Source organism: Poromitra crassiceps (genome assembly GCF_964638095.1).
Source record: "Poromitra crassiceps genome assembly, chromosome: 10".
Classification (NCBI taxonomy): Eukaryota; Metazoa; Chordata; class Actinopteri; order Beryciformes; family Melamphaidae; genus Poromitra; species Poromitra crassiceps.
Genome location: NC_139631.1, coordinates 42663763 through 42674731, shown reverse-complemented (window position 1 = coordinate 42674731; position 10969 = coordinate 42663763). Strand labels below are relative to the sequence as shown.

The window sequence follows — 10969 nt, the reverse complement described above, 5'->3', positions numbered from 1 at the left end:
TTCACACTTGTACAATCCTGGCCCACTCCACAGTGGGCTAATCCTGACTTCAGCCTGGGACTAGCTGGCCCTGCTCTGGAGCAGGTTAACCCTGACTTCAGCCTGGGACTAGCTGGCCCTGCTCTGGAGCAGGTTAATCCTGACTTCAGCCGGGGACTAGCTGGCCCTGCTCTGGAGCAGGTTAACCCTGACTTTTCTTCTAAACACGGGGCTAAAAGTTGCCAGTGTGAGACGGGGCGATTGGCTGTATCTGGCAGCACTGTTTCCAACGGCCCTGGGCTCTACTAACCCTGGACTAGTAGAACTGCAGTGTGAATCATATAGCCCTGGGTTTAGGTCAACCTGGGTTAATATGTATGTGTGAAAAGGGGCTAAGATCGCCCAGGGCTAAGAGCATGCAGTGTGAAAATCCCCAATGTAAACAACACAGTAGTGTTGTTTTTTGTATGTACTACCACTGATGATGGTAATAATGCATTATTTTATGTTATTTTTTTCAATTATTTTACAGGAAAATGAGGCGTGGAGACAGGTTAACAGACATGAACTTCCTGAGGTCACCTATATACACAGAAATGAAAAAGAAGAAACCAAAGAAGACCAGTCCAGGCCTGCCCCCTGCTGCCTGGATGAATTTCCTGCCGGTGCAGAACTGGTGCCGCTGGCGCCAGTCATCATGCTAAAACTTAAGCAGGCCTTCATGAGTAGGGAAACAGGCAAATCTTGCATCTCCCCGAATGTCACTGATACAAAATCTATTTGTATCAGAAGAACTACCAAGCTACATCGCTGTACTGTCATGCAGCTACTGTGCTGATTCTGTTTTCAGTGGCCAGTTTATTAGGTATACAACACTCATGCCTAGTGTAACAAAGTTACTGTCATTCTGCCATACATCTTCTGTCAGTTGTCCCTTTACGGAAACGGCACAGAATTTTGATTTAGAGAAATAGTTTGGAGCCAGATTTCCTCATATACCTTTTCATATACGTTCTCAAACTAATCATTTTGGTAGCGCTATACATTACGGTAGGCTACGAGCCTGACTTAATTTGGCACTGCAGTTCCAAGGTGGTATCTAGTAGCCTACTTTGATCACATGTAAAGGTAATTAGCTTGTTCTACGAAAGAATATAGTACTAATTGTAAAATCAGTGTAATATCAGGTAGAGTAGCCTATTACATAGTATTTATTCAGTAATGACTACACAATTGACAAAATTAATGTGGTATTTTTCACATGCTAGTAACTTTAATAAAAACAGCATTTAACTGAGTTCATTAGAAATAGTTACTTGTTATGTAGTAAGCCTGTAGTTTGTGTACCATAATGTAAAGTGCTATACCAACATTTTTATTTACCTCTTGTGTTTATTTTATGTTATGACATAAGTGTTGAATATTATTTATGTTGCATCCAGTTGCTATAACGTTTTCTTTCCTTCTGTGCCTCCTTTGTTTTCCTTCCTTCATATGAGGTTAATTCATATCATTTTAATGACAGCTGATGTGAAAGGTGTTGATTGCCACTGATTTAATGTTACAATCAATAAAAACCTTAAAGGGAGATTTTGCAGATTTTCAACCAGCTTTGTATTATTTCAATGTGGGTAGTATGATGCAAATGAACCATTTGTCTTTCCTTCACCGAGAGCTCCTCGTTCATATTATGTGACACAGTATGCCAGTGGTATTACTGTGTTAAAATACTTGGAAAGGTCATCAATTTACTTATATTGACCCTATAAACAATTTAGCACATGGTAAAGTTTTGCCCACTCAGTTGAGCCTATCTGGTCTGGCTCATGGACTAAATTGGGAGATCACAATTAACCACTGATGTCACAACGTGTTGTGTTGTCGGGCTGGGGGCTGAACACGCCCCTGGCGCTGCGCTCCGTTTTTGCGTCGTGACGTCAGCGGTGCATCACGTGGTTTACACAGAGGCCTCTCTCTCGCTTGCACGCACGCTCCAGTCCGCGGCGCGCCCAGAGCGAGCTGTCATAGTATTTTTTTACCGGGAGAAGCGAAGCGAAGGGCGAGAGAAGACACCGGAACACCGGGGCTACCGCGCGAGGAGAGGACACACACCAGGAGCCAAACACACACACACACACACACACACACACACACACAACGTGACCTCTGCACAGCACGGCACGGCACGGCACGGGACGGGACGGGACGACACGGCGCGCGGTGAGTCTCTCTCCTGTTCCACACACTAAACTGATCGGTCTTCAGGAATTCGAGAAAGACGAAACCTGGCTAACGTTAGCTTGCTTGCTGCTAACCTTTTACGGTAGCTAACAAGCTAGTTAGCCAGTGTGTTTGTGTGTGTGTATGCGTTTAGTACCTATATGAAACCGTTGGTGCTTACTAGTGAACCAAAGCTGTTTTATTCAACAGGAGAACATGCTGCTAGGACGGACAAGTCGGCTTCCCAACACCCAGTTAGCACCCATCTAGCTGCTAGCCCAGCATGCTAATTGCAATCAGAGAGTTGGAAGTAGAAGCATTTCAGCGAATCTAGCCGGCTAATTACATAACGTTCCAGGTTAGCTCGCTAGCTAAAGCTGTAGCTGCTAGCAGCCTGTCAATCTGCTCAGCTGCAGCTTTTCTTCACTATCGTTTCGACATTGTTTTGATAAGTCAGGGAATACATTTGGGGAAGCCAGTGTCTCGAGAAAGGACAAAGTGATTGACAGCCTGCTCGCCAATGGGAGAGCTTTTGGATTCCTCTGTCCGGGCGGGGTTCCTTTTCAGGAGCCAATGGCAGAGGCAGGGCAGGCTGCGGGGGGCGGGGCCTGGCGCGCCGAGGGCAGGAGAATGGAGGCTCCCCAACAAGGTCAAAACACACGGAGACACGACTGCAACATATGGGACTGGAGCAAAGGTTTCCCATATGTGAACGGAGTTGATCCGTTTAGAACGCGTGTGGAGCCCTAAACTTTACTTGTCAAACATATTGTACTTCCATTAGTTTTGGTTGGGTTACAGTAGTTAGTAATAATGAGTAGTAGTAGTAATGAAGTAGTACTATGCTTGTGCAGGAAGATCTGCTTACTGAGTCTAGACTGCGCGTTCGCACACATGTACACACACACAGGAGTGCACACTGGTGATGGAGTGCACACAACAAACTCGAGAACACCGGTGTTACGGATTACACCGGACATTTGACAATCAAAGATAGCGGTCAGCTCGCCCTGGGCTTTCTGCAGCTCCCGTCTCCTCCAGCTGTTTGAAATGTGACTCCGCCCCTCTGTGTTGTGGACGGGGGGGCAGATACACTTTCACTTTACAATTGTAGCGCCCGAGAGTGGACGCCGAGTTTGATTTCTATAAAAGAGAAAGTAACAACTGTGTCAGTGGTCAAGTAAAGTCATTGTGTGTTCCTGACCAGTGACCACCATGTAACACTGACTACCACTGTGTGTGTGTGTGTGTGTGTGTGTGTGTGTGTGTGTGTGTGTGTGTGTGTGTGTGTGTGTGTGTGGGGCCCGCTGTAGTACAGCTGCCAGACTGCGTCCTGCATGTAGCGGTCAGTACTGACAGTTTACACACCTGTCATTTCGAGCCGAGCTGTAATTAATGTCTTTTTATTGGCTTTATCTTTTCATGGGCTTTTGAAAGGAGTGTTTTATGATCTCTTTAGCAACTAATGATCATCTTTTTACATCTTTTATCTGAACTCTTATCTTTATTTTATCTTACTTTTATTCTGTTATTTATTTATTTTGCTCTTCATACCAGCATACCAGTATTTACTTGAATGTCTCTCTCTCTCTGCCTGTCTCTCTCTCTGCCTCTCTCTCTCTCTCTGCCTGTCTCTCTCTCTCTCTGCCTCTCTCTCTCTTGTCTCTCTCTCTCTCTGCCTGTCTCTCTCTCTCTCTCTGCCTGTCTCTCTCTCTCTCTCTGCCTCTCTCTCTCTTGTCTCTCTCTCTCTGCCTGTCTCTCTCTCTCTCTCTCTTGTCTCTCTCTCTCTCTTGTCTCTCTCTCTCTCTTGTCTCTCTCTGTCCACTGACTCTGTCATAACTTTTTCTGTGACATGGTGTCACGCTGCGAGCGACACGGTCGGATTTTGTCGCTCTATTCTTACAGGTTGTGGGCGGGGCCAGAGGCGCCGTTTACATCTGTGCAGTGATCTGCCTGTTCACACCTCCACCAACATGCAGATGTTGTGTTGAGTAAATAAGGCTAGCTGCTGTTCACACCTCCACCAACAGACTGATGTTGTGTTGAGTAAATAAGGCTAGCTGCTGTTCACACCTCCACCAACAGGCTGATGTTGTGTTGAGTAAATAAGGCTAGCTGCTGTTCACACCTCCACCAACAGACTGATGTTGTGTTGAGTAAATAAGGCTAGCTGCTGTTCACACCTCCACCAACAGACTGATGTTGTGTTGAGTAAATAAGGCTAGCTGCTGTTCACACCTCCACCAACAGGCTGATGTTGTGTTGAGTAAATAAGGCTAGCTGCTGTTCACACCTCCACCAACAGGCTGATGTTGTGTTGAGTAAATAAGGCTAGCTGCTGTTCACACCTCCACCAACAGACTGATGTTGTGTTGAGTAAATAAGGCTAGCTGCTGTTCACACCTCCACCAACAGACTGATGTTGTGTTGAGTAAATAAGGCTAGCTGCTGTTCACACCTCCACCAACAGACTGATGTTGTGTTGAGTAAATAAGGCTAGCTGCTGTTCACACCTCCACCAACAGACTGATGTTGTGTTGAGTAAATAAGGTTAGCTGCTGTTCACACCTCCACCAACAGGCTGATGTTGTGTTGAGTAAATAAGGCTAGCTGCTGTTCACACCTCCACCAACAGACTGATGTTGTGTTGAGTAAATAAGGCTAGCTGCTGTTCACACCTCCACCAACAGACTGATGTTGTGTTGAGTAAATAAGGCTAGCTGCTGTTCACACCTCCACCAACAGGCTGATGTTGTGTTGAGTAAATAAGGCTAGCTGCTGTTCACACCTCCACCAACAGACTGATGTTGTGTTGAGTAAATAAGGCTAGCTGCTGTTCACACCTCCACCAACAGGCTGATGTTGTGTTGAGTAAATAAGGCTAGCTGCTGTTCACACCTCCACCAACAGGCTGATGTTGTGTTGAGTAAATAAGGCTAGCTGCTGTTCACACCTCCACCAACAGGCTGATGTTGTGTTGAGTAAATAAGGCTAGCTGCTGTTCACACCTCCACCAACATGCAGATGTTGTGTTGAGTAAATAAGGCTAGCTGCTGTTCACACCTCCACCAACAGGCTGATGTTGTGTTGAGTAAATAAGGCTAGCTGCTGTTCACACCTCCACCAACAGGCTGATGTTGTGTTGAGTAAATAAGGCTAGCTGCTGTTCACACCTCCACCAACAGACTGATGTTGTGTTGAGTAAATAAGGCTAGCTGCTGTTCACACCTCCACCAACAGGCTGATGTTGTGTTGAGTAAATAAGGCTAGCTGCTGTTCACACCTCCACCAACAGACTGATGTTGTGTTGAGTAAATAAGGCTAGCTGCTGCTGGCAGCTGCTAATTATGTAGGAAGAATTTAAAAGAATGAGATGTTCTCTAAGCTTCGTTTCTGACTCAGCTTCTCCATTTTTTGAGCTGTTGATGAAACACACTATCAGCAGAGAAACAAGGAAGCACAAATCTGATTGGCTGTTGACGGTGAAAAGTTCAACTTGTTGAGCGTCCAATCATCAGATGAGGTTCCTGGTCACTCTGCTCTGGAAGAAGTGACTGGACTGACTGTGATCGTGTCGCTCAGTGAGCACTCCAGTCCTTTTGTCCATCTCTGATGTTTTCTCCTCTCTCTCTCTTTCTCTGTGATGACATAGTCTCTCTCTCTCTGACACGGTGTGTGTGTGTCCCTCTCTCTCTCTGACGTGGTGTCTCTCTCCCTCAGTGACAGAGGGACCTGTGGCAGTGGAGCGGGCCAGTAGGACTCTTTGGTGTCCTGGCAGTTGAACCCAGCGGAGTGTTGGACCCAGCGGAGAGGGAGAGGACGTCGTGGCTTGAGCGGACGGTCAAACTGACTTACAGACTGTGCGAGCGTTAAGGACTGCTGATGCATCGTTTAAGGACTTGTGCGGCGCGCTTGCGTCCGCTCAGCGCCTCGCAGGCGGCTCAGACTGTCGGGCCGCAGCGGCCGGCCCCGCTCGCCGGCGCCCCCGCTGGCAGCGCACGGACGTTTCAGCCCATCCGGTGCTACACGGCGCCGGTGGCTGCAGAGCCGTTTCTGAACGGAACGAGCTCCAACTATGTGGAGGAGATGTACTTCGCCTGGCTGGAGGACCCCAAGAGCGTCCACAAGGTAAGAGCTGCACGCTCCTGGCAGGGTGGGTTCATGCAAAGTCTGGAGAGTTTGGAAAAGGCTTGATTTGAACAAGGTTGTTTTCAAGGTTAGGAATATGCTTGAATTTGAATACTCCTTGAAAATGGCTTGATTTAAAAAACAAAAAATCAACATAATTGGTGTTTTGATCTACACAGTCACTCATGTAAACCATCTTTTAATACCTGAAATGAAACGATCCCGTCATCATATTTATTGTCTGGTGTCTCACACAAGATGTGGAGCGGATGGGCGGAGTGGACCACCAGAGCTAGATGGACTGACATTGGCTCCGAAATGTTTCCCCCCCCCCCCGTTCAGCTCTGCTCCTGGAAATCTCGGTCCTGGTTTAGGTGCCTTGAGAGTGCTTGAAAATGGCTTGAATTTTATTCTTAAAAAGCTGTACTACGAACGCGAACCCTGTACTGGGCAGACTCAACCCTGTACTGGGCAGACTGAACCCTGTACTGGGCAGACTGAACCCTGTACTGGGCAGACTGAACCCTGTACTGGGCAGTCTGAACCCTGTACTGGGCAGACTCAACCCTGTACTGGGCAGACTGAACCCTGTACTGGGCAGACTGAACCCTGTACTGGGCAGACTGAACCCTGTACTGGGCAGTCTGAACCCTGTACTGGGCAGACTCAACCCTGTACTGGGCAGACTCAACCCTGTACTGGGCAGACTGAACCCTGTACTGGGCAGACTGAACCCTGTACTGGGCAGACTGGACCCTGTACTGGGCAGACTCAAAACTTGTACTGGGCAGACTCAACCCTGTACTGGGCAGACTGGACCCTGTACTGGGCAGACTCAAAACTTGTACTGGGCAGACTCAACCCTGTACTGGGCAGACTGGACCCTGTACTGGGCAGACTCAAAACTTGTACTGGGCAGACTGGTTCAGGGTGGGACTCCCATCTGCCGGATCGCTTTGAACTAACAGACCACACAGACAATAAAACACAACGAGAGAAGTATAAAAACTAAGAGTACAAGTCGGGGAATGTGTGTCTTACACGGTTGCCACATGTCTGTAAACTGTGTGGATTTATAAATAGGTCCTTAAAAGAGTCTCTGAGATTGAGCCTTGTGCCACTTTCTATCTACACTATCACTCTCTGCATAGACTACAAGCAGACACGCTGAGGAGGTCTAGATTGCTCTGAGTTTATGTGAAGTCTCAATGATTCATTTGGATGTTTTAACATGACTGGAAACACATTTGCATTAGAGGACTTACAACACTGGTGTCTGGGAACATCTCTGACAATTATTGTTCCGTCATTTTGAAATAATTGGTCCTTGAAAAGTGCTTGAGATCATTACAGAAGAGTGGTCTTAATGAGGCAGAAACAACTCGTCAATCTACAGAAAACTAATCTACTCCAATTTTGACAATTGATTACCGTAATCGTTTGTCATTTATCTTTCTTATAAATAAATATACATGCCCCACTTGAGGAGATATTTTCCTGTCCTATCCTGCATCCTATACGACAGTGGTTCTCAACTGGTGTAGCCTCAGGACCCACTATTTTCCTTGTCATGAAGTCGCGACCCAAATTTCAGATTTTTTTTTAAACCACTCAAATTTATTGCACCAAAAATAGCGCATTAATTTAATACACAATGCCTTCATGCACTGTTATAAACCTCAAATGAACAAAAAAGTGCAACAGAAGTGCAACTAGGGCTAAAAACCAATTGAAATAAGGCAGACTTGAATTACAGGCCTATATGTTTTTAAATTTAAACAAGTCAAACTGGTCATGCTCAGAAAGTCTTATTTGAACTGTATGAAATATGAAATAAAAGGCAGACTTATCTTGAATTACATGCCTATATGTTTTTAAACAAGTTAATAATAATAATAATAATTAAACAAGTTAACCTGGTCATGCTAATCCAGTTTCAGTAGTCTGAATTTAACTAATTTGAAATAAAAAGGCAGACTTTTCTTGAATCACAGGCAGGCTATATGCTTTTTAGTTAAACTGGTCATAACTTTGAATTAAACTGGGGCCATGCTAATTCAGTTTCAATCATCTGAATTGAACTAAAATTAAATATGAAATGAAAAGGCAGACTTCTCTTGAATTACAGGCAGATCATATGCTTCAGCTTGTTAAACCAGTAAAACTGGTCAGGCTAATCCAGTTTCCATAATCTGAATTTAACTCAAATGAAATATGAAAAAAAAAAAAATTGGCCAATGACCGCGACCCAATCAAAACGGTCCCGCGACCCACCTTTGGGTCGCGACCCACCAGTTGAGAAACACTGCTATACGACATGCTTTCCTTATGCAGCTACTTTTCCCGTCAGTCACCCAGTTCTGGAAAGGCGTCTTCCACCCCAGAGTTTTTCCCAATTCCAACCTGCTGTTGGAATTGCACATGCTTCCTCCGGTACATGTGCACTGTGCTGTCGGCAGCGGCTTTTCACCTGACAGCGAGGAGGAGTTTCACCGGCAGGACATAGCGAGTGGAAGGATCGCGCTATCCCCCCCCCCCCCCCAGTTCCCCTCCCCCCAAACAGGCGCTGCGCACCGACCAGACGCGTTGTTAGTGCAGCGACCAGGACTCATACCCCACCCGCTTCCCACCCACAGACACGGCCAATTGTGTCTATACGAACGTCTGACCAAAGCAGGAAGTACCGCTGCCGGGGAATTGAACCCGGGTCTCCGTGGCGGGAGGAGAGTGCTTTCATCTCTCGACACTACCTGCTGAGAATAACTTTCCATCCAATCATAATAGATGTGTTGAGTTCAACCCTTCAGCGATTGTGGAAAAGCAGACAACACATATTGTCTTCTTAACAAACCCTGTGGGGACCTGAAGGGAGGTGAAGGCAGAGAGACGCATCGCCCCCTGCAGGGCTGACTGCGCCGTGGGGCTCCTCTGGTCAGCTGACCGCTGAAGGCCGAGGCAGCGGCTAATAATAGCTTGTAGCTAAAAGCAGCTCAGTCAGCAGGAAGCTGTGTGTGAGATGCAGTGTATTCACACAGGCTCCAGGTTAGCTCACTATACCATGCTGCGCTAGCTACAACGCATGCACATGCACTTGTTTAGGGCTGCAACTAACGATTATTTTCATAATCGATTAATCTGTCGATTCTTTTCTCGATTAATCGATGAGTTGTTTGGTTTATAAAATGACAGAAAATGGTGGCAAATGACGATCAGTGTTTCCCAAAGCCCAAGATGACGCCCTCAAATGTCTTGTTTTGTCCACAACTCAAAGATAATATCAGTTTACTGTCATACAGGAGTAAAGAAACCAGAAAATATTCACATTTACGAAGCTGGAATCAGAGAATTTAGACCTTTTCTCTTAAAATTGTACTCAAAACGATTACAGTATCAAAATAGTTGTCGATTAATTTTCTGTCGATCGACTAATCGATTAATCGATTAATCGTTGCAGCTCTACACTTGTTGTTTACATCGTGATCAAGTAAATAAATAGTGAGGTGGATACTTTTTAACCAGGTCTCAATTTGATGGATGGAATGTTTCAAATGGAAACTCGGACCGATAATAACTGCTTACACCAGCTTCTGTAACAAGAGAACAGAGCTATGCTTATACGGCTCATAGACGATCGATCGGTTTATCGGGGCATCCCTGTGGAGATGGCACTCAAAATGACATGTTTACACATTCAGCAGATGTTCTGGTGAAACAGTTCTCCACAGACTCGTGCAGCCTTATAATAAGTGTGTCACCTGATAAGCGTGTTTGTGTGTGTTTACCAAGCCTTTCAGGTGTGTTGTTACATGTGTTTGTGTGTGTTTACCAAGCCTTTCAGGTGTGTTGTTACATGTGTTTGTGTGTGTTTACCAAGCCTTTGAGGTGTATTGTTACATGTGTTTGTGTGTGTTTACCAAGCCTTTCAGGTGTATTGTTACATGTGTTTGTGTGTGTTTACCAAGCCTTTCAGGTGTGTTGTTACATGTGTTTGTGTGTGTTTACTAGGGCTGGCACGGATCACGGATAATCCGTGACCCGTACGGATCAGCCCCCACGGTTCGGCACACGGTTCGGAACGTCGTGGTCCGCGGACCCCCCCCCCCCCCTCCCCTTTCGTTTCATTTAACGTTTAACGTTAGTGTATGAGAACGCCCAGCGCAGCCAGACGCAGACAGGAATAATCATGGCAAGCACAAGTGAGCTTCCTCAACCCTTGTCGCCGCTGTAAAGTCTCTCTGAAGGCTGTGGCTAGTGGCTCCTAAAGACAGCGTGACAACAAACTTATTTCAACACCTCTGAAAAAGCACAGGAATGCGATCAGCGTGTTGCGCGCTGCACAATATAACGAGAGCCACAACACACACACACACACACACACACACACACACGCGCACACGTTTCACAAACACATTATCACCGGACGGTGAAATGTTGCCTTAGGACACATAACAACAAAACAATACGTGGGGCCACTGAGTAGCTTAACGTAGCATCAACGTTATATTTCCAGACTGACCTGGTCTGGTCTGTAGGTCTGTACCCGTGTCATGTGACTGGTGCAAGCAACAGCCACGAAGTTAGGCATAGCAGTGCCACCTAAAACAGGAAGTTTTGCCTGCCTTCAGAGTAAAAGCATACATTG

At 46.1% G+C, this 10969-nt stretch overlaps 1 protein-coding gene across 1 annotated transcript in view; it reads left to right on the top strand.

Moving 5' to 3' along the window:
* The first annotated feature begins 2003 nt into the window (after positions 1 to 2003).
* The window catches only part of ogdha (oxoglutarate dehydrogenase a), a 113431-nt gene continuing 104465 nt past the window's right edge, over positions 2004 to 10969 (top strand). The window contains exons 1-2 of the mRNA XM_083644135.1: positions 2004 to 2199; positions 5920 to 6327. Coding sequence (XP_083500261.1) covers positions 6082 to 6327 — 246 coding nt within the window. The 5' untranslated portion in view covers positions 2004 to 2199; positions 5920 to 6081. The remainder of the gene's footprint in view (positions 2200 to 5919; positions 6328 to 10969) is intronic.